Here is a 21,401-nt window from a genome sequence, read left to right on the forward strand (position 1 = left end):
CCCCATCGATTGATAGATCGCTCGGGGCCGTGTGTGTGTGTGTGTGCCACTTGAATGGAGTTGCTGCCGCCGAGTTCCAATCTCGCACAGTCGCGGTCCTTTGTGTTTTGCTTTTTTTTCCTCGACTGTGTTGTGTGTCGAGTAGAAGACGATCGGTTCGGATCCCTACGGGGAGGGCCGTTTCCTAGGTAGGGAGGTAGGCAGGCAACGCGTTTTACCTGCTTTGCGTTCATGTAAGGAGCTGCTTTATATTGGTAATTACGGATTACTCTTCATGCAATTCCACGCCGCTGCGCTGCGCCGCGCTACAACCCCGCACCTGTCGTTATAGAGTACGGATTACATTATCAACAAAACAAGACGTAGACCTTTCCGCTTTCTCTTCTCATTCACTCTCACGCTCTAACGCCTTACGAATACAATTCGCCCTTGGCACTGTTGATTAGCTCCCCATCCTCAATCGCGATTGTTCGTTTCTCTCTTTCTCTCTCTCTCTCTCGTCTTCGGCTATCAAGGGCATATTCACAAGATGCCATCCTCCGATACGCACTCTGATCACTTCCGCCGCTGCTGGCGCCAGCAGCTGTGTCCCGCCTGCCTTGGCCAACCGGGCTGCTCGTGGTGTCCCTTTGTACGTGTGCTATTGCAATGCTTTCCCTACTTCTGGAAAACGATAAGTGATAGGAAGAGCTTGTTATTCGTATCATTACTTTCGTAATTGTTCCCTTTTGGAAGTGATGGATGGTGAGGAAAACAAATTGACTAGGAAAGAAAGAAAGAAGGAGAAGACCAAGCAAAGCCAGACCACTACTTATTAGTAGACTTTGGTACTTGCAACCCGCACTGACCCAACAACAACAAAAAAAAAAAAAAAAAAAAAAAAAAAACAGACACAGGCTTGCGTCCCCAACACCGTTTCCATCCCCCTCCTCGCTCCCGCCTACGACGAGCAGATCTGCCCGCACTGGTCGGAGCGGTGGGAGCTCAGGACGCGGCCGCTCGGGTGCCAGGTGTCGACCATCACCGCGCTGAGCGTGCTCGTGGCCGTCGTGTCGACGCTGGCTCTCGTGGGCTTCATCTGGGCGGGCGTTGTCATCTGGCGGCACGCGAGGAGGTTAGTGCGCTCGCGGGACTGGGCGGATCGGTGGAGGGCCTGGAAGGCTGGGAGGGAGGACGGCGGCGAAGGGGGGGATGCGAGATGGGCTTTTTGGAGGGGTAGGAGGAGAGGTTGGGTCCGCGGTGCTGGTGGTGATGGTGCTGTTGGGAGCAGCGGAACAGGGGAAGAGGATCCGTTGCTGACGTCAACATCCTGAATCACGATATTCTGGGGGTCCTGGCTTGCTTGCTTGATTGTATTGTTGGAGTTTGGTGCTACGGAGTAGTGCTAGGTATTGCATTGCTGCCGGGGCACAGCGTGCCGTTATCCAGAGCTAACAGGGGGAATAATGGCGACTTCGTCGCCTTCTTGTATCACAACCTCCTCTTCCCCCTCTCTTGCAGTCTCGTCATCCGGCACGTCGACGTACGTTAGGTTGATGGTAACCAGGCTGTGGTCCAGCACGCTCGCTCGGATGCCCTGGTACCGCTCCTCGAGCGTGCCAAAGAGTTTCCTCAACGGCAGCGGTGCCGGCAGTGCCTCGACATTCTTGGACGTGTACGAGCCGGCGCTCGCAAAGTACAGAATATTGAAGTGGCCTGGAGGCGGCTTCGAAGTCATTTTCCTAACTTGGCAACATTGTTAGCTTTCGCGCAGTGAGGCCTTCTTGCGGGATAAAAAAAACAGTGTGTTGAGTTTGGTTGTCAGAGATCTTGGTGATTGTTGTAACATCAAAGTGTTTCAGGTAATACATGCTATTTCATACATCATCCAACCGGAAGAGGAAGTAAACGGTGCAAAGGGAGTTGCGGATTCAACTTACATGTTCAGTGTTGCTTGGTGATGGCGGAGAGGGGTAAAATGCCCCTCCGATGATTTAGAAAGCTTCAATAAGCTTCGAGCGGGCGCACCATCACGTGCAGCCCCTGAGCCATCTAATCAAGGCATAGCCCTGTCTAAATATGAAATGGCCAGTCTTCTGATTGCTAATCAGTGACGAGAGGCGCGCAAGATAAGATGCTTGCAGCCCATCGACATCTGGGTGTAGCGAGGAAGAAAAGTCGAAAAAGCTTTCAAAGCTTCAAATCTTGGAGAATTTATCTTGCGGCAGCAGGGTGCGACCGACCAATTAATCGGATTGGCCAATGCTTGGTTGATCCACTCAACGAGTTGCTGCTGTCCATGCCCGCGCTCTCGCTAGTCGCAGCTCCCTCCGGCGCCCAAGCAACGCAGCTTACACTACAGCAATTAGGCCCACAGTTCGTTGGGTCTCCAAAAGTACCGCTTCGTGGAAGAGAGAACAAAACTTAAAAAAGCGAGCAACTCGCTTGGGTATCACTGTGTCTGCTAGTGTCTAGGATAACTTTGCTAGCTTCTCTTCGAGGTCCTTCACCCAGCCCGATATCACCTCCACGTTCTTAGTCATAGTCGCGTCTCCTTCCCTGACCGCGTTCTCGACCTTTTCCAAACCCTCCCGCCACTGCTGGATCTCGTCGGCCATCTCTGCCTGCTTCTTCTCGAGACGTGCCAGCGTCTCCGCAGCCGTGGCGGCTTCCGCGTGAAGCGACCGCAGCGACCGCAGCCGGTCGAGCAGAGGTGGCAGCAGGGGAGTCAGGTTCTCGATGGTCGGCAAGGTTCCGTAGAGGGCATTGATCTTAGCCGTCTGCTCTGAATCCTCGCGGGTGGCTCCTTCGGAAGAGGGCGCAGCGCCCGCCGAGGCGAGCGCGTCTTGGGCTGTCTTAGCGTTCCGGCGGGCCTTCTCCAGGTTCTCGGCCTCCTGTGTCAACGCCCGTACTCTTCGGCTGATGCTGTCGAGCGAGGGGACCGAAGCCTCGGACAAGGTCGAGATCTGCTTGTGAAGATTCTCGAGGAGCGGTATGATGGCGCGCGGTAGGCTGCCCGCGTCAAACTCGGGCATGCCGGCCGATCCAAGACCCAGCACCTTCTCCAGGACGAGCAGGCGACTGTCGAAATCGGCCGCTTTGGCTAGGACATGCGTTCGCTCGTAGTTTGGCCCGGGAGTCGTCCCGTAGCTGACGCCACCGGCGTGCTCGCCGGAATCCTTTTTCCCGACACTCGCTGGCGGCGGTGCAGGGATGGTGCGGGTGGGCAACGGCCGGTCGAGGGTCGACATCTCGTTCAGCACCTTGCTGAGTGACTCGAATTCGTCCTCCGCCACTTCCTCCCCCCCGTCGTTGGATTCACCCGACGCGGCCTTCTGCTTCTGGTATTCTTCCTTGGCTTCTTCAATCTCTCTCCTTAGCCGAGCGATCTTCCGGGCGAGGCTGCCAGCGTCGTCCTCGTCGCTCAGGTCGCCTATCTCCTCGGTACCATCTTCGAGAATACGGTGGCGCCGTGTTGATGTCTTGTAAGATCTCCGCTTGCTGACAAGACGGTCCGAAAAGTCGACATCTGTCGCATCGACTCTGGCGGGCATAAACTTCGATCGCGCCTGGTCTATACGCAGACGCGATCGCGAGATTCCAGTGGTGTCGTCCTCATCGTCGTCGTACTCGTTGTCAGAGGGCGAACGCACAGTAGTGGGCTGCGTCGACGGTTAGCTCAACGACTTCCCGTGGGCTTTTATTTTAAGAAAGACTGACTGGGATGGTTGACTGGTCGTCGGTAAGTTCGGGCGTTTCGTAAATGTCGGGCGCCGAGTCCTGGACACGGAGAGTTAGGGCGTCGGCGAACCTGCGCGCGAGTCGGCTTCCTTAGCCTACCAGGTCGGGCAATGCAGCATATTTTCTGTGGGAGGCCATCGTGTTTGTCGGAGTACAATTTCCTTTTGCCAACTCTGTCCACGTGAGCCACACTTTGGTGGGCGGGCGTCTGAAAAAGAGGTTATCGCCTCTAGGATCCCAATCGCGGCGGCGAACACCCCCCGAAGCTGCAACGCTGTGAGTGCGCGGGAGCACTTCGAGAGTGTAATGGGCGAGTCCGCTTGGGATTGGACAGGGGTTGTCTAGGACCCACTTCAACAGACGCGTTTGGCTGCCCGTCGCGCTTTCCCTGTCGGGACAGATGATGACCGGTAGTGTACGGAGCAGCTTTCCTCCCTGAGCTACTAAGATTGCTTGCCAGCGGCATTGACAATTTCGCCACCAACGCTTTTACCTTCAATTATTGCATGTTGAACTCGTACCTTGTCCGTATTCGCACACCAACCATCGTGGATGGTTTGGACTGAAAAGGGGTATCCTGGTCCACTCCTGGAGGCTCAGCTCTAGGATCCTCTCTTACACCACGCAGACACAACTTTGCTGAGTGCGGCACGCGCTGTTGAGCTGTCGGAGCTCGACAGATCCATTAGCGAACTCATGTGTCACCCTGCCATACCTACCCGACCATCCACGCTCATTCACCCCTAGCAACCGCCCACATGCCGGGCAGACGCTACATTGGCCTCAGCAGCCAACAGCGTGTCCCTCACCTCCTGAGTTCCTTCAGCAAAAAGCCCGTTGCGAAAGGTATTAAGGACGTTGATGTGGATGCCCCTCCGTTGAGCAGCTCCGATTCGAGCGACAACGAGGGACTACCGACCAGGGCGAACATCCAGCCCACTCAGTTTTCCGATTCTCGTCAGAGCAAGTCACCGCTCAAACGAGATGTCAGGAACTCCGGGGCCAATGGAAGCGGCATAGCGCCAGGCGAACGCTTCAAGCGGACTAGGGCTTCAACACGTCGGGGCTCCGCGGGAGAGCTCGGCTCAAGCTTCCAACGCGTGGACAGGCAGCAGGAGGCGGAGGCTATTGACAGCGATGATGCGACGAGTCCTCCGGTATCGAAAAGACCTAAGAGGAGTCCCCCAGGCGATGGAGAGTTGGACAACCACTTTAACTCGGAGTTCTTCACCAAGAGAGCGACTCCGAGCAGACGTTACGGCAAACAGCCGAAAACCGTTGGGGGCAAGCAGCCCAGGCGGGCGGCATCACCAGCCAGAACTTTTGAACCCCCACCAGAGGATTCGATGTCAGACGCAGAGGATGTAGACAGATACAAGCTCAAGCTCCCATCATCACCGTCGGAGACCGGGTCAGAAACCCTGTCGCCAGCCCGCAAGTTCAAGCCGATTCAGGATCTCGGATCTCCAGAACCGCCATCTCCAACGCGGAAAAGGCGTTTGAAAATGCCGAATGACGATGGTCCGCTGCTCTCTGGAAACTATGACCCGGAAGAGTCCCAGCGACCGGTGTTCACAATACCGGATGAGATTCCGGACTCGTTCGTTGGGGACGACGACGAGAAGCTCGTCCTCGCCCTTTCTCAAACAACTAATGTCCCCAGCGCGTCGAACCTCATCCGGGATGGATCCATTTCGCCACTGACAGACGCCGACGATGTCCCAGACCCGGTCCCAGTCTGCCCGCTCTGCAAGAGCGAGGTCTCCCAGTCCGTCCTGGACGAGTTCAAGGCGGCCCACCCGCGCATGACCGTGTCCGACATGCGCCGCTTCTGCGAGCAGCACAAGCGGCGGTCGGCGCGCGAGACGTGGATCGCGAAGGGCTACCCGGACATCGACTGGCAGCGGCTGGACGCGCGGATCGCGGCGCACTACGGCGCCCTGCGGAGGATCCTCGAGGGCGGCGCGCCGTCGCACTACGATGCCCTGTTCCGCGACGCCATCCGGTCGGGCCGCAACCGGACCCTCCTCCGGTCCGACGCGAACCTGACGCCCGGGTACTACGGCCTGCGCGGGCTGCGGGCCATGACGGAGAACCTGATCGGCGAGTTCTCGGCGCTGCTGCGCAGGCGGGCGGTGGAGGACCGGCTGGTGTCGGCCAGGGGATACACCGCGTACCTGCAGGCCGTGCTGGTCCCCGAGCTGGCGGTGAGGCTGATCATGGAGGATTTGGGCGTTGGGGAGAAAGAAGCGAGGAAGGTCTTGACGGAGAGCAGTAGTGTTGGGGAACTGCTAAACGACGAGATTGCTGATGTCGTGTTGGAGGATGACGACGACGACGACGACGACGACGAGAACGACGACAAGAACACCAAAAACAAACGACAACAATAACCACCATCATGACAATGAGTAGTATGGCTATGGGTAGCTGGTGGACATTCATGCGCTTCAGATTCTTGTGGAAAGGGGGGTGGGGGCGGTTTGGGAAGGGAGAAATTTGTATATGTTCCCCGTATTTCTGATGGAGCTGACACCTCGATATGTTGTTATGTCGGGCTGCTCTGATGAAGCTACATCTATCAAGTTTCTTATCCTCGTGAGCTGGGAGCGTGTGGTATCAGTGCTGGTCTGGGGAATAGATCATTCAACTTGTAGAGAGAGTCGAGTGGGATGTTTAAGGTGATGAGTGTTGTGGTACCGTGGTCCTCCTGGTTGATGTCTCACGGATACGGGCCTACCTGGCGTCATGAACATAGCATAAGATCCTTTAATGCAGATGTCCTCCGCATGGAATCCTAGACACCCCCCAGTGCACGCATATCCCTCATCACTACTAGCAACTCGGTCCGAGGAACGAAGAGCAGACTAATCAGGGGCTTTGAGCCCGTCAATTGTTACCACGCCTTCAGGCCACTTCAACACAGACTCTAGGGGGCGGCTGTCTGTTTCACCCTGCAGCTAGAAGGATCCGACTTCGGCCATAACATCAAGTGGCCAGACCAAGAAGAGAGGCCGGCCTGAAAATTCCATTCGCCTCAAGTCTGTAAATCGCGTGCATTGTATATACATACATACAGCTCGCAACATCTGCCATAGTTTGCATACAGCGGAGCTGCAGGGAAAATATAGTACAAGCACCATGTATTTACCGGCCCTAACTTTCTTCCCTTCATTCAATGTTACGTAGCATATTAATAGCGAGTAGGCATACTACTCACGGATAACTTTAATACATACTATGCCTCATCTATGCTGAGCTGAACCAGGTATATCCTAGGCGCTTATGTTCTAGTTTGGGTCTAGTCGTGAACAGGGTAGGATCGGCAGGTTTACACTACTCACACACGCACGTAGATATTCAGCCACGCCTGCATTTGTTTTCTCGCTAGGAACTTAGGATTCAAAGATGGTTTTATCACGCTATGTGTATATAACGAGTACTATATAACCAGCACTTTTATCCGTTAAGCTGCTTGAAATCGTGTCGGGATGAAGGCGTAGTCGAAGATGATCTTGTAAGCTGAATCGCCCCGCGAAGAAGACAGTTGCCTAGAATGGTAATGTGAAACTAAAGGTATAAGGTAAGAACTGCCATAACTTTGTCTTCAGGAGACTAAGAGCAGCAACCTGTATTATTAAGAACACACTGAGTTGCCTCTTCTATACGAGAGCCCGGAGCTTTCGACTCTCTTCTTGCATGTGTTGTGAACCCGCAAGGGTGCTAATACACTAGATGTACGGATTACACTAAAGGCCGGGTCTTGGTGGACCAAGAGAGAATCCAGCGGGTGTCTGATCGATAAGCGAGAGCCAGACCCGCCTCGGCAGTGCGCACGGCCTAGCTTCTTGCTTTTAGTGTAAGCACACAGGCCAAGCTTCCCCTGTTGTGCAAGTCCCGACCCCAAAAAGACGTTTGTCCCGGCACTGTGCGAGTCGCCCTAGCATCCGTGGGATTAAGGCATCCCACTGCTCTGTCGAACCCGCAACCCGCAACTAAGCATCGAATGCGAGGAGCTTGTAATGTTGCACCTCGAGTTCTATTCTCGCCACAGAACGCTTCCCATTTTGCCTGCGTCTGCGGAGTTGCGGGGCTCTCACTCGCCGGGGTCGGCCTTCACCCGAGACCCCACTGACACGGGCAGCTCAGGGTAGAGGGTTCGAGGTTTTTGATCTGCTCCGGCATACCTGTACTTGTACGGGTTACAGTACAATACTATGTACGCGTGTGTCTTCGGTGCATTCAAAGCATCTATGGTGCAAGCAGCCTGAAATTGACTTGATCGTTCTCAGCAAACGGTTCAGACAAGACATCAACCAGCCTACCTGGGCGGAATACCTGGTCAAGTTAATAAGTTAGTGTGTGGGCTGTGTTTGCGTATGTAGTGAATATACTAGTATGTGCATACATAAGGTATATAGATGACATATATAGTACTTTGTATGTACAAGCGCGGAATACACTAATTACATGCACGTGCGGAATCCACAGCGTGCGGAGTACGACACGGATCTAGGGGGCGAGAAAAGAGGAGAAAGCCAACTGCAGCGGATGCCCGACATCCCATCCACAGCTCGCACTGGAGCCTACAGCTGAGTGGCCCACCTCGACCGGCCCACAGGCCCGCCAACCTGCCGCCGTTGCTCGAAGCATCGCCTCGCCCATTTCGCCCCGATTCCCATCACAGCAAGCACCATCGCAATCATCATCATCGCCCGTTAGTGATACGGATGACGGCAGGCACCGGCCAACGGCGACAACCCGAAGCAGACGAGCAAGAGCTACCGCAATCGTGGGCAATGTCCTGATCGGCGCTACGAATACCTTCTCGATAACGTGTGTTGCGAGTTGCTAGTGCGTGTGCGAGTGCGAGTTGCTTGTGCGTGTGCGAGTGCGTGTGTTGTTGTTGTGTGTGGAATGGCAGTCGCCCACTGAAGCGTGTCTTTGTTACCGCGCGGGTTGCTGCTGCTCTGCAGGCGGTGACAATGCCCCAGCCCGACGAAACTTCCCGCTTCAGCTCGATGACGGGCTCCAGCACCGACAGCGGGAGGTCTAGCATCACGGCCAAGCCGCTGCCTGCGACGCCCACGAGCCCATCGCTCCCCAACCCGCCCGGAGCCGCAGGGAACAACAATGCATCGAGACACGGCCCGCATGGATCGCGATGGGTGGCGCCGTCGCGCCTCAAGACGGACGAGGGCGGCAATCCCACTCGGTGAGTCTCCCCATTCGGGCAAATCTCTCCAACGTCAGCCGCGGATGCGTCAGCGCGCTTTCTTTTGATTTTTGGCCACCTGCCCTGCCCTGCCCTGCCCTGCCCTGCCCTGCTCCCCACATCGTCCCCTCTCTCTTTTGAACGTTGGAACTGATGGCCTGCCCCCCTTCCCCGTGCACAGCAGCTCCATCAAGGAATCGGACGGCCAAGTCTCGCCCACGTCTAACGATGCGCGTGTCGCGCTATCCCCCTCGTCGACCAACTCGACTACGTCGATGCGCGAGCATCCCATGAGCGATCTCCGCGACTATCGCCGCGACCTAGCGATCCTCGACCTCGCCGGCGGCCGGTCCTCTCGCACCCAGCAGCAGACCAATCCGTCCACCGGCTCTCTGGGCGGTGCCGCCTCGGCGCCTCCTCCAGAACCCCCCGTCCCCATGACATTCTACGACGACTCGACCGATAACCTGTCCCTGGGCTCCCAGCTGTCGCCCGGCGTCCGGACTTCGATCAGCCGCGCCACCCCGGTCGGCAGCACCGACTCTCCAGAGGCCGCATACTTTACCGACGAGAGGCGCCCCTCCGTCGCTAGCATCACCACCACAGCGAGCAGTCAAGGCTCGAGAACTAGCGGCGCGAGGGGAGGATTACGGAAGCTGCAGGGATTCTTCGGAGAGGAGTTTCCGGGAAGAGACTCGTCCGAGATCAGCCTCGCGCACCCCACCGGCGGCAGGGAGCACCGATCGCACTCGCACAGCTACAGCCGGCCGCACAGGGACCGCAACTACTCCAACGCGACGGACCACGGCAGAGACGCCTCTCCGTCATCGAGGCCCCGGACTCCGGTGCCGGCACCGGAAGTGGTTCCGTTTCTCTACCAGGAAGCCGATGTACGTGATGCGACCCCACCCTCGCCGCCCTTAGCCCTTAGTTAGCCCTTAGCTCTTAGCCCCGGACGCTATTATCCTTTTCCCCCCATTCCTTCTTTGGGCATTGACCCTGTCAATCGCCCAATGCTACGCCTTCCTGCAACCCTCCGCGCCAACCTTGGACCTTTCGTATTCCTGTGCAAACAGAATACATACATACACACATACATACACACACCCCCCCCTCCACGCGCACACAGACAGACAGACACACACACACACACAAACCATGCACTTGCTGACCGTGAATGCGCCAACATAGGACATTGCGCGATACGGCGAAGCGCCTGTCCGAGACATCCTCAGCGGCCCGGATCGCGACCGCTACATCACTGACAGCTCCACGCAGAATCCGCCCAGAACCTCGGGTTCCGGGCGGTCCGGCCACTCCATCGTTCACCTGCCCGGCCACCACAGACACAACAAGAGCAACGAAGATTCGAGATCGCTGCGCCCATCGATTAGCAGGGAGGATTCTACCGTGTCCGCCCCCAAGGATCGCGGCGGTTCGGCCGCCATGTACGGCACGAAGTCGCGCGCCCAGAGCCCCGCTCCCAGCGCTCCCAGCGGCTACTGGACCTCCAAGGCCGCCGTCGGTGATGGCCAGACGTCCCCCGGGCACCACCACAAGCGGCGCTTCCTTGGTCGCCTGCGGGGGAAGAGGGACAAGGACGACTCGGGGGATCTGAGGAAGCTTCCTGCGTCTGCCCAATCTCTCCAACCGCGACCGTCCAGGCACGAGTCTCCGTTTGGCGACGGCCAACAGTCCCAAGGGTCCGAATGGCCATCCACGCCCGATCCGCGCGAGACCCACGGGCTGCGGCCCGCTTTTGTCCGTGGTGCGACCTTCAACAACAAGTTCCCTTTCTCGTCCAAGAAGAGCCGTACGGCCCGACAGCGCGATGATCTCGAGGACAACATTGGCCCCACCGACAGGCAAGACACGGGAGGAACCATGTTCCACCTCGATACTAACCTCAACGACATGGAGGGGATCCTCAGCAGGCCGGTACCCTTGACGCCGATGAACCCCGACTTTCTGAACGAGGTTGACTTCGATAAGCTGCCCATCAAGTCCGCCGACCCGAGGGGTGCGTGGAATGCGCCCGACAGCTGGGCGGTCCGCCGCGGGGACGAGGCGGTGGCCCAGGTCCCGGAGGCCGACGACATTGGGAGCCCGCCCCGGCCGGAGGAGAAGATGACCAACTACTGCATTCGCGTCTTCAGGGCAGACGGCACCTTTGCGACCCTCCAGATGGCGCTGGACGCGACCGTGTCGGACCTCATCTCCCAGATCTCCAAGAAGTCGTACGTGATCGACGGCATGGAGAACTACAACATCGTCCTCAAGAAGCACGACTTGACCCGGGTGCTGAGCTCCGTCGAGCGCCCGCTCCTGATCCAGAAGCGGCTGCTGCAACAGATCGGATACGAGGAGCGTGACAGGATCGAGGACATTGGGCGCGAGGACCACAGCTACCTATGCCGCTTCATGTTCCTGTCGGCGCGGGAGAGCCACTTCCACGCCCTCACGCACGACGTCGGATTCGGGCGCATGCAAAAGTTCAGCCACGTCGACCTGTCCGGTCGCAACCTGACCGCTATCCCGGTCATACTCTATTCCAGGGCCCCCGAGATCATCTCCCTCAACCTGTCGAGGAATCTGTCCCTGGACGTGCCGCGGGACTTCATCCAGTCCTGCACCAGCCTGCGCGACATCAAGTACACGAATAACGAGGCTCGGAGGCTACCACCGAGCCTGAGCTGGGCCAAGAAGCTGACGTATCTGGACGTGTCCAACAACCGGCTCGAGCAGCTCGAGCATGCTGATCTCGGCGAGCTCACCGGGCTGCTCAAGCTCAACCTGGCCAATAACCGCCTGAGCCAGCTGCCCTCCTACTTCGGGGCCTATTCGGTGTTACGTACCCTGAACATCTCTTCGAACTTTCTGGAAAAGTTCCCCCCCTTCCTCTGTAACCTGGAGAGCCTCGTCGACCTGGACCTCAGCTTCAACCTCATCAGCGACTTCCCGGACGCGATCGGAAAGCTGAGGAACCTGGAGAAGTTCGTCGTGACCAACAACCGGCTGACGGGCACCTTCCCCGATTCCTTCAAGAACCTGGCCAACCTCCGAGAGCTGGACATCAAGTATAATGCGATAACGAACATCGACGTGATCGCTCAGCTTCCAAAGCTGGAAATCCTGACGGCCGACCACAACTCCATCTCCCAGTTCGTCGGCTCGTTTGAGAGGTTGCGCAGCTTGAAGCTCAACTCGAATCCGATCACCAAGTTCGAGATCAAGTCGCCCGCCCCGACTCTCAAGCTTCTCAACTTGTCCAACGCTCAGCTGGCGAGCATCGACGAGTCGTTCAACAACATGCCCAACCTGGAACGGCTCATCCTCGACAGGAACTACTTCGTCTCGCTGCCCAGCCAGATCGGCAACCTCAGGAAGCTCGAGCACTTCAGCATCGCTCACAACTCCGTCCGCCAGCTGCCGCAGGAGGTTGGGTGTCTCACAGAGTTGCGCGTCCTGGACGTCCGCGGGAACAACATTCGCAAGCTGCCGATGGAATTGTGGTGGGCGAACAAGCTGGAGACGCTCAACGCGTCATCCAACATCCTCGACCACTTCCCAAAACATGCTTCCCGCGCTCCCCAGCCGCCCCAACCTCCTGATGACGCGCGCAGCACGAGCAGCTCCGTCAACAGCAAGCAGTCTTCGGGCTCGCGGGCTCTGTCTTCGATGCCGAGCGTGGAGGAGCTCAACGGCGATGCGTCCAGGCGCCCCAGTCAAGCATCGGGCGCGACCCTCCTCAGCGTGGGCCCGCCGCCCGTTCCGGGAGCGGACAACAGGAAAGGCTCCATGGTCTCGCTGTATGGAAAGGGCGGCCGGAAGACGTCCGTGGTGTCGCGGAGCACCCAGAGTAGCACCGCGACCACGGGTACCGGCCTTCGCAAGGACTCGGGCCTCACCGCGCTCCTCACCAACACCTTCGCCGGCTCTCTCCGGAACCTGTATCTCGCCGATAACCAGCTGGACGACGACGTGTTCGACCAGATCATGCTCCTTTCCGAGCTCCGCGTCCTCAATCTCTCCTACAACGAGCTGAGCGACATGCCGCAGCGCTCCATCAAGAACTGGCCGCAGCTGACCGAGCTGTACCTCTCCGGCAATGAGCTCACGAGCCTGCCGACTGACGACCTCGAAGACTATTCGCTGTTGCAGACGCTACACATCAACGGCAACAAGTTCACCAACCTTCCCGCCGACATCTCGCGAGCCAGGAGGCTGGCAGTGTTGGACTGCGGTAGCAACTCGCTCAAGTACAACATCGCAAACGTTCCCTACGATTGGAACTGGAACCTCAATCCCAACCTGAGGTATCTCAACCTGTCCGGCAACAGACGCTTAGAGATCAAGCAGACATATCCCGGCGTCGTGGCGCAGAACCGCGACCAGCTCACCGATTTCAGCCGCCTCCAGAACCTCCGCGTTCTGGGCCTGATCGATGTGACGCTCACCCAGCCCAGCATTCCCGACCAGAACGAGGACCGCCGTGTCAGAACGTCGAGCTCTCTGGCGGGCTACATGCCATACGGCATGGCCGACACTCTGGGCAAGAACGAACACCTTTCCACCATTGATCTTGTGATCCCTCGTTTCAACTCGTCCGACTCGACCACTCTGCTGGGGCTGTTCGATGGCCAGGCCTCCAGCAGCGGCGGCTCCAAGATTGCCAAGTACCTCCAGGAGAACTTTGCCCATATCTTCGCGCAGGAGTTGAGGGATCTCAAGACGAACCAGGGCGAGACCGCCGAGGACGCGCTGAGGCGGGCCTTCTTGGCGCTCAACAAGGACCTGGCGACTGCCGCGATCCAACATGCCGAGGACAGGCCGATCACGACGCACCGCGGGTCCCAGGCTCCTCTCGTGCTCAGCCAGGAGGACCTCAACTCGGGCGGCGTCGCCACGGTGGTCTACCTCGACGAGCAAGAGCTATACGTCGCCAACGTGGGCGACGTCCAGGCCATGCTGATCCAGACTGACGGCCAGGCCAAGATGCTGACCAAGAAGCACGACCCGGCGGACCCCCCCGAGCGCTCGCGCATCCGCGACGCCGGCGGCTGGGTCTCGCGTCAGGGGCGCCTGAACGAGCTCCTCCCCGTGTCGCGAGCTTTCGGGTACGTGGACCTGATGCCGCCGGTGCAGGCGGCGCCGCACATCAAGCACCACACGATCGGGGACAACGACGAGACGATTCTCCTGGCCACCAGGGAGGTGTGGGAGTACTTGACGCCAGAGCTCGTGGTCGACGTTGCACGCTCCGTCCGCGGGGACCTGATGCGGGCAGCACAGAAGATCCGCGATCTCGCCATGGCTTACGGCTCCAAGGACAAGATCATGGTCATGATGCTCAGCGTGGCCGACCTCAAACGTAGGCGCGAGCGCTCGCGAATGCACAGGGGCCAGAGCATGTCCTGGTTCAACTTCCCGCAGGACGATACCGCCCACCAGGTTGCCACTCGCAGGGGCAGGAAGGCCAAGGCGGAGGGTCCGCTCGACTCGACCTTGCAGCGTCTCGAGGCCGAGGTGCCCGCCCCGACGGGCATGATCGCCATCGTGTTCACCGACATCAAGAACTCGACCCAGCTGTGGGAGACGTATCCGGAGGCCATGCGGTCCGCCATCAAGCTGCACAACGAGGTCATGCGCAGGCAGCTCAGGCGCATCGGCGGGTTCGAGGTCAAGACGGAAGGCGACGCCTTCATGGTGTCGTTCCCGACCGCCACCTCTGCGCTCCTGTGGTGCTTCGCCGTCCAGACGCAGCTCCTGACGGTCAACTGGCCCACCGAGATGCTCAACTCGATCAGCTGCCAGCCCACCTTTGACCGGGACAACAAGCTCATCTTCAGGGGCTTGTCGGTACGGATGGGCATTCACTGGGGCGAGCCCCTGGCGGAACCGGACCCGGTCACCCGCCGCATGGACTACTACGGCCCGATGGTGAACAAGGCGAGCCGCATCTCGGCCTGCGCTGACGGGGGCCAGATCACCGTCTCGTCGGACTTCATCATGGAGATCCAGCGCTGCCTCGAGACGTACCAGGAATCGGGCTCGTCCGATGACAGCTTCGAAGACGACGGTTTCGCCCGGGCCATCCGCAACGAGCTCCGCTCCCTCAGCAGCCAGGGGTTCGAAGTCAAGGACTTGGGCGAGAAGAAGCTGAAGGGCCTCGAGAACCCAGAGTACATCTACTCGCTCTATCCGCACGCTCTCGCCGGCCGGATCGACCAGCACAACCTCCACGAGCGGGCACAGGCCGCCGCCGACCGGCCCGCCATGCTCAGCCCGGACAGCCAGCTAGCCATCAATCCCGACGACATCTGGGCTACGTGGCACGTGGCCCTGAGGCTCGAGATGCTGTGCAGCACCTTCGAGGACGTGACCCGGCGTAAGCTGCACCCGCCCGAGACGGAGCTCATGGAGCGGATGAAGCGGCGCGGCGGAGAGGTGACGGAGCGATTCTTGATCAGCTTCTTGGAGCACCAAGTCAGCCGGATTGAGGTATGTCATCATCCCCCCGCATTCCTGTCGATTCCTTTGATTTTATGGAACCAAAAGACTAACAGAACACCTAGACGTGCATCTCGACCCTCGCCGTCCGTCGCCTTGTCCTTGTGGAGGGCAAGCCGTCCGCCAAGCCCAGCGACCTTCGCGCTCCCATCTCTGATGTCCTGGAGACTCTGTCCGATCAACTCGCCCTCCTGAAAAAGTACGAAGCCCGTTACGGGCCGCTCGACGACGCGGGCGAGGACCCTTCTTCCACCCAGGGCACCACCTCGGCCGTTACATCCCTGCCACCGCCAGCAGCTGCGCCACCATCTAACAACAACAACAACAACAACAACAACAACAACAGCCCGCAGGTGACGATACCGCAGGCGGCAATCGGCTCCCCGTCGGCTTCGGCCGAGTCTGGTGTCAGCACGCCGGAGTCATCGCCCTACTAGAGCCGCTACCCTACCGGCGCATAGCAGTGGCAGTGGCATACAGGTTTATCCCGTTATGTTATCTCTTTACCAACACAGTCTTGGCTTCGGTTGTTTATTTTGGGCTTTTCAATTTTCGCGATACCCCTCCCAACCCCACCATCCTCTCTCCGAAACCCGAATTAGCGTCATATACCCCTTGCTTGTGTCACACACATATCGATATGCGCAACCCTTCTCTACCGACCTCTTCAGCTCACGCCTCCTTTTTGGCATCTTCCAAGTCTTCTTCTCTCGGCGTGAGGGTGGGAAAGAAATTGATAAGTCTCAACACATAATCCTCGTTTTGGTTCAGTCGTGATTATATTTTGGTTTGTTCGAGAGTTCAGGAGGGAACAGGGAAGGCAGACTCCGGATCTTGCAAAAGGAAGGTTGTCTTTTTTTTTTAGGGTGGAGTCGACGATGTGTATTTCTGGTGCGGTAAAAGTGGTTGGCGTTCTCTTCATCGGCGCGCTTTCTTTTTTTTAGTCCTGCCTCGGCTGGCGTCGGGAATTTATGGTCTTTTGTTTGCCTTTTTGGAAATAGGGGGGTCTTAACTCGGACTGGGCTGGACACCGGTGCAACATGGGGAAATGTTTGGTCGACTGCTGCTCGCGTAAGTTGGCTCGGGCTTTGTGTTGGTTTTTTTTTTTCCTACTATCTCGGCTGGATGACATGTGTTCTTTCTTTCAGGGCTTATCTAGCATCATCCATCATCGTATGAGGGCATCATTTGATCAATTTCTTCATTCTAATCTTCACATGGCATGAAGTATCGTATCTCACAAGGGGCGTGGTTGAGTTGGAATTGTGTGCTACATCAACATCATCGTCATCATCATCATTCTCTCAACCTTGGGGGCTGGCTCTGTGGCTCGCTCTCGCCTGTGTGTGTGACTTGACTACTAGACAGACAGACAAACAGACAAATATGTGGCCGGAAGTTGTGCTGGTTATGGATAATGCATCACGGGCTTAGTCCCTTCATCCTTCGTGGCCTGCAGTCGTGTCTTTGGGGTGCAAGAATCGCTAGTGCCAACTCGTGGGTTGGTCCGTAGCTTACAGTACACATACGAGGCCCGACAATGGCCGGCCTCTCCTCCGTTTTTCATTCCTTTGGCAAGTCATTATGTCCACGATGAACCGGAAATCGCCATCTTTAGCCGTACTTTGATAAGAGAGTTTCGCCGGCCTCCCTCCCTCTGTACACATTGGCATTTCCATATTTGCGCCTGTCTAGTCCGACGGCGGGCTCTACAACGTCATGGTCATTTGGAAGGTTCTGAGCTGGTAAGAGACTTCCAAACTGTGAACTGTGACACTTCCGTTTCAACACAGTCAAACCAAACTCGGGTCGGAACAAAACTCCACGAAGCTCTGTTCTTCATCTGGGACCGCTCGTGTATCAAGCCAACTGGACAGCCCACAGTGGCATGATGATAAACAATGCACACAAGACGCTGTATATACGACTACATGCCGCCTTCCCGATACCCCGGATATGTAACCACGCTAGCCACCCCCTCAAGTCAGGGATAAAAGAACCAGACGACATTATACAACAACACCCGACCCTTCGCCGGCGCTGCTGCCCTCCTCGGCCCCGCCGTGTTTTTGCGTCGCAGTTTCCACTTCTGTCTCCGTCTCCGTCTCATCCTCCATCTCCTCCTGCGCCTCCTGGTAGTCGGCCTCCGTCTCCGTCTCGGGTTGCTCCACGCCAACCACCACCTCCTCCTCTTGGCCCTTGCCCGGCGTCTCCTCACCATCGACTTCCCCAGCGTTACCCTCGGTCCCAACATTAGCACCGGCATCAGCCGCAACTTTAGCCTTCCCCTCACCCTCGCCCTCCTGACCGCCTTCGGCAGCGAGCTCCTCGCCGCCCTCGACCCAAACCTTGGCGAGCTCGCGCTCAATCTCGGCGTGGCGCGCCCTCCACTTGTCAACCTGCGCCAGCTTCTCGCGCAGCTCCTCGAGCTCGCGCCTAGCGTGCATCTTCTCCGTCTCCGTGCCGATGCGCTGCAGCTCCCAGCGGTCGCCGTCCTCGCCCTGGCCGAGTACCAGGTTGAAGGTATGGTACTTCTTGAGAGAGGCGCGCGTCGAGATGGTAATGAGGGCTAGAGGAAGAAGACGCAGAAGTGGGTTAGTGAAGGGATCACTCAGGATAAAGCGGGATCAACGAGCGGGGGGTCGATGAGACTCACTAATTCCCTTCTCTTTGCAGGTCTGATACAGCAGCCCCTCGACATCGCTCGACACGGCGCTCGTGCCCTCGTCGATAAAGGCGTACTTGGGTTCGTGGTAGAGCAGCCTGGCGATGGCCAGACGCTGCTTCTCACCGCCGCTCAACACGTCCTTCCACTCCTTGCGGGTGTTCCACCCGCCCTCGCGCTCCGGCAGGTATCCCAGGCGGGCAAGTTCGAGTACGTACTGCAGGTACGAGTCGTTCTTCCGCTTCTCGCGCATGTCGGCCTCGCCGTCCGGGTAGATGACCTGATCGCGGAGGGTGCCGATGCTGAGGTACGGCCGCTGGGGAAGGAACATGATTCCATCCTCGCCGGTGGCCTTGGGGCGGCTGACCAAGCCGCGGTAGACGGGCCACAGTCCTGCTATGACCCGGGCAATGGCGCTCTTGCCGACACCGTTGGGGCCCGAGATGAGCAGGTGGTCGCCGCGACGAACAATCATCGACAGCGACTCGATCAACTCCTCGCCGCCCTGGGGCCACAGCGCAGGGGCGACGATCGGGACATTCTCCAAGCGCACCCCGTCAAACCCTAGTTGCGTGGTGCCCTGGACGTCCGAGAGGGAGAACAGTTCGTTATCCCTGGCCTTGGCGTGGTACGCGCCCGCGTGAACCCTGTGAAGGGTCGAAATGAGCGTGTACACGCGGCTGGTGTAACCGGCGAGCTCCGAGAGATCCTTCAACGAGTACATCATACGGCCGCCAGCGTCGGCGAGTGACAACATCAACCGCTTGTTGGTGATGAAGTCCTTCATGCGCGTCCGTTCACGGCCGCCTTGGACGGCGTGCTCGGCTTGCTCCGACTTGCCGCCGAGACCGCCCCAGGCGGGGAGGAAGACGGGCAGCGACGACAAGATGTAGCCGTAGGCGCTCCAGCTGTACTTGAGGATGAAGTCCTCCAGCATGTTGTACCTGATCTTGAGGTGGTAAACGTCATTCATCCATTTGGAGAGCGACTTGAACTCCTTGTCGAGAAATGTCTTCTCCGTCTCGGCCCCGCCGTAGAAGGCGATTTCTTCGGCATTAGCAATCAGGCGAGCGTGCAGGCTGCGAAAGTCGCCTTCTTTTCTACCCTCGACGGCTTTGAGCCTGGCGAACGGCGGGGACATCTTCCGAAGGATGCTGGCGGTTATGAAGTAGTTGCTCATCAGGCCCAGCGCGGCAAGCGGGCCAAGCGAACGGTAGAGCTGGTAGTTAAAGACGCAGATATCAACAAATGGCTTCCCCAGCGAGGAGTAGAGGCTCGCTGCGGCTGCGCAGAACTGCGTGAGGTCCTGAGTGATAAATTGGTCCGCCCCCGATCCCAGGCCGCCGTCCAGGTTGTGGACCTTGTAGTAGTTGAGGTTGTCATTCAGATACAGATCGTGGATATACCGAGTCAGCCGGGTACGGAAAGCGATCGACACCTTGCACTCGAGGAATTTGATCATGGCGTTGGTGTAAGAGGCGAAGCCGCCGAGACCGCACCACTTGACCAGACCCCACAAGAAGGACTTGCCGTTACCCGCCACGAGGTCGCGCACGATCTCGCCGTCCAAGCGGGCGACGACCAGAGACATGTAGGTGCGCAGCATCAGGAAAGCGCTGTGGCTCAACAGCAGGCCAGCCTCCTTGCTGTTCCAGTGCGGGATCATGATACTCATCAGGCTAAGGAACTGATGGAGGAAGGCCAGGTTCAGGCCGGGCTTGGTCTGGGCCGAAGGGACTGTTCCATCACCCAAACCGGACACTCTAGGCGGATTCAAAAACAGGCGCCGGTGTGCCTGGAAGGTTAGAGGCTTGGTCGTGTGGATGACCACCTTAGCTGGGCGGTCGCGATTTCGGTACGGGACGTAGATGGTGCGGGAGCCATCCTTGTTATGGAGCCACGAGTTGGTGCGCACCAACTTTCTACCCTGTTCTCTCTCATCGCGCTTGCGTTTCCACCGACGGCGGGCACCTTCACCGGCGAGGATGATGGACGTGACGAGGGCGAGCGTGGCAAGGAGGCGGGTCGTTCGGGAGGTCTTACGGAGCTTGGAACGGATGAGTTCGGTGTACTTGTCGATAAAAGCAGCGATGGCCTCCTCGGCGACCGACTGTCGTAGTGTCGATTGGGCCGCCATGTTCACCGCCGCGAGGTAGCGCGGCCGTCACGGTGGCGCCGAAACGTTCCTGTTCGAATCCCGCGTTTCGGGATCAAACGCACTGGTCCATCAGCGAGCGCTTCGCGATGCAGATGATGCGGTGGAATCCCCGTGTGCGATACGACCCCTCGGGACGAGCGAGTCTTTTTAGGGCTGTTTCTGGTAGCCGACTCGATGCTTTCTTGCGGAGTCGCAATTGATCGAGGTCAGCGGGCCCTGGGTCGCAATCCTCGAGTTAAGAGCTGGTGCTTCTCGTAGGAATGTAGGTCAATGTGGTTCGTTGATGAAGGTCCAAGCAAATGTGTCTTGGTGTATGAAATCCGAGCCGTGCACACCGGCAGGAGAAACAGATTTGTCAGGTCTTGTGGTGACGGGCGTTTTGGGGGGGGGGGGGGGGGCAAGTTCCGGCAGCTGAGATCCGAAAGTTGGTCGTCGGTAGCATGTGAAGGTCCCGCAGCCACACAGAGCGGTCCGTTACTGTGTAGTTACCAGGTACGGAGCACCCTTACCTCATCCTGCTCACGTCATGGCCACTCGGCTTTCCCCAGAGTATGCCACTGGCTCTGCTGCCCAATCAGCAGTGGTTTCCCCGCGGCCACTGCTGGAAGCATCTTGGCGAACTGGGGTATCCCCATCCCGCCTGTTCTAGTAGGTGGTAAGCCCACCTCTCGAGTGGAATCCCGTATTCCCTTTGTACGAAGTACAGCAAAAGATATGCTTAGATGCCATGCCTCACTAGCGAAAGGCATCTTCAGACTTCGTTCTGTTCTGTCGGCAGGGTGTTGAGTAACGTGACATATAGGGAGCAAACATTTTATGTGGAAGGAGCCTGAAGAATAGCATTGCCAAGTTGACCGCGGAACAAGACTCCTTTATCACGGGGGCATTCCATCTTCATCTTTTCGAAACTACGCGACACGCTTACTTGTATGTATTCAGGGTATGCAGCGATTGTGTTAAGGTATGCTATAGTCAGGCGGCACGACCGATTGCACCAACGAGCGTAGTGCAGCGGTTTGGCCCCAGTCCACGCAGCCACTGTCGCTGATCGGGCCGGAGTTTTCCGCGATAATGTTTCGCAACTCAGATCATACTCTTTAATACTACGGTGTCCTGCGGCACTGCTCTGTTGT

General features: G+C 58.0%; 5 protein-coding genes across 5 annotated transcripts; 2 read left to right on the forward strand and 3 right to left on the reverse strand.

The window, feature by feature from the left end:
- Positions 1–367: 367 nt before the first annotated feature.
- Positions 368–1,908, reverse strand: MYCTH_2294261 (uncharacterized protein). The gene is made up of 2 exons (XM_003658416.1): positions 891–1,908; positions 368–631 (listed from the first exon to the last, which is right to left on the reverse strand). The coding sequence occupies exon 1, from the start codon at positions 1,715–1,717 to the stop codon at positions 1,421–1,423; it is 297 nt and encodes a 98-aa protein (XP_003658464.1). The 5' UTR covers positions 1,718–1,908; the 3' UTR covers positions 368–631; positions 891–1,420.
- A 339-nt stretch (positions 1,909–2,247) lies between these two features.
- MYCTH_2294264 (uncharacterized protein) lies at positions 2,248–4,007 on the reverse strand. Its single transcript, XM_003658417.1, has 3 exons — positions 3,820–4,007; positions 3,700–3,759; positions 2,248–3,641 (listed from the first exon to the last, which is right to left on the reverse strand). Exons 1-3 carry the CDS (start codon positions 3,856–3,858, stop codon positions 2,451–2,453), a joined length of 1,290 nt encoding a protein of 429 aa, XP_003658465.1. The 5' UTR covers positions 3,859–4,007; the 3' UTR covers positions 2,248–2,450.
- Positions 4,008–4,354: 347 nt separating this feature from the next.
- MYCTH_105600 (uncharacterized protein) lies at positions 4,355–6,322 on the forward strand (the record flags this gene model as incomplete). The annotated part of the gene is made up of 2 exons (XM_003658418.1): positions 4,355–6,037; positions 6,307–6,322. Exons 1-2 carry the CDS (start codon positions 4,479–4,481, stop codon positions 6,320–6,322), a joined length of 1,575 nt encoding a protein of 524 aa, XP_003658466.1. The 5' UTR covers positions 4,355–4,478.
- A 2,223-nt stretch (positions 6,323–8,545) lies between these two features.
- Positions 8,546–15,997, forward strand: MYCTH_2294267 (uncharacterized protein). Its single transcript, XM_003658419.1, has 4 exons — positions 8,546–8,935; positions 9,117–9,825; positions 10,127–15,436; positions 15,511–15,997. Exons 1-4 carry the CDS (start codon positions 8,706–8,708, stop codon positions 15,880–15,882), a joined length of 6,621 nt encoding a protein of 2,206 aa, XP_003658467.1. The 5' UTR covers positions 8,546–8,705; the 3' UTR covers positions 15,883–15,997.
- A 1,251-nt stretch (positions 15,998–17,248) lies between these two features.
- MYCTH_2294268 (uncharacterized protein) lies at positions 17,249–20,625 on the reverse strand. The gene is made up of 2 exons (XM_003658420.1): positions 18,102–20,625; positions 17,249–18,014 (listed from the first exon to the last, which is right to left on the reverse strand). Exons 1-2 carry the CDS (start codon positions 20,245–20,247, stop codon positions 17,455–17,457), a joined length of 2,706 nt encoding a protein of 901 aa, XP_003658468.1. The 5' UTR covers positions 20,248–20,625; the 3' UTR covers positions 17,249–17,454.
- Positions 20,626–21,401: the final 776 nt, after the last annotated feature.

Source organism: Thermothelomyces thermophilus, chromosome 1, assembly GCF_000226095.1.
Source record: "Thermothelomyces thermophilus ATCC 42464 chromosome 1, complete sequence".
In the NCBI taxonomy this organism is placed as follows: Eukaryota; Fungi; Ascomycota; class Sordariomycetes; order Sordariales; family Chaetomiaceae; genus Thermothelomyces; species Thermothelomyces thermophilus.

Excerpts from the sequence above, each read along its gene's own strand:
- MYCTH_2294261 (XM_003658416.1), bottom strand. The coding sequence starts at position 1,717 with ATGACTTCGAAGCCGCCTCCAGGCCACTTCAATATTCTGTACTTTGCG.
- MYCTH_2294264 (XM_003658417.1), bottom strand. The coding sequence starts at position 3,858 with ATGGCCTCCCACAGAAAATATGCTGCATTGCCCGACCTG. Across the intron at positions 3,760-3,819 it reads ATGCTGCATTGCCCGACCTG|GACTCGGCGCCCGACATTTA; the intron begins GTAGGCTAAGGA and ends CTCCGTGTCCAG. Across the intron at positions 3,642-3,699 it reads ACGACCAGTCAACCATCCCA|CCCACTACTGTGCGTTCGCC; the intron begins GTCAGTCTTTCT and ends CCGTCGACGCAG.
- MYCTH_2294267 (XM_003658419.1), top strand. The coding sequence starts at position 8,706 with ATGCCCCAGCCCGACGAAACTTCCCGCTTCAGCTCGATGACGGGCTCC. Across the intron at positions 8,936-9,116 it reads GAGGGCGGCAATCCCACTCG|CAGCTCCATCAAGGAATCGG; the intron begins GTGAGTCTCCCC and ends CCCCGTGCACAG. Across the intron at positions 9,826-10,126 it reads TTCTCTACCAGGAAGCCGAT|GACATTGCGCGATACGGCGA; the intron begins GTACGTGATGCG and ends GCGCCAACATAG.
- MYCTH_2294268 (XM_003658420.1), bottom strand. The coding sequence starts at position 20,247 with ATGGCGGCCCAATCGACACTACGACAGTCGGTCGCCGAGGAGGCCATC. Across the intron at positions 18,015-18,101 it reads CTGCAAAGAGAAGGGAATTA|CCCTCATTACCATCTCGACG; the intron begins GTGAGTCTCATC and ends TTCTTCCTCTAG.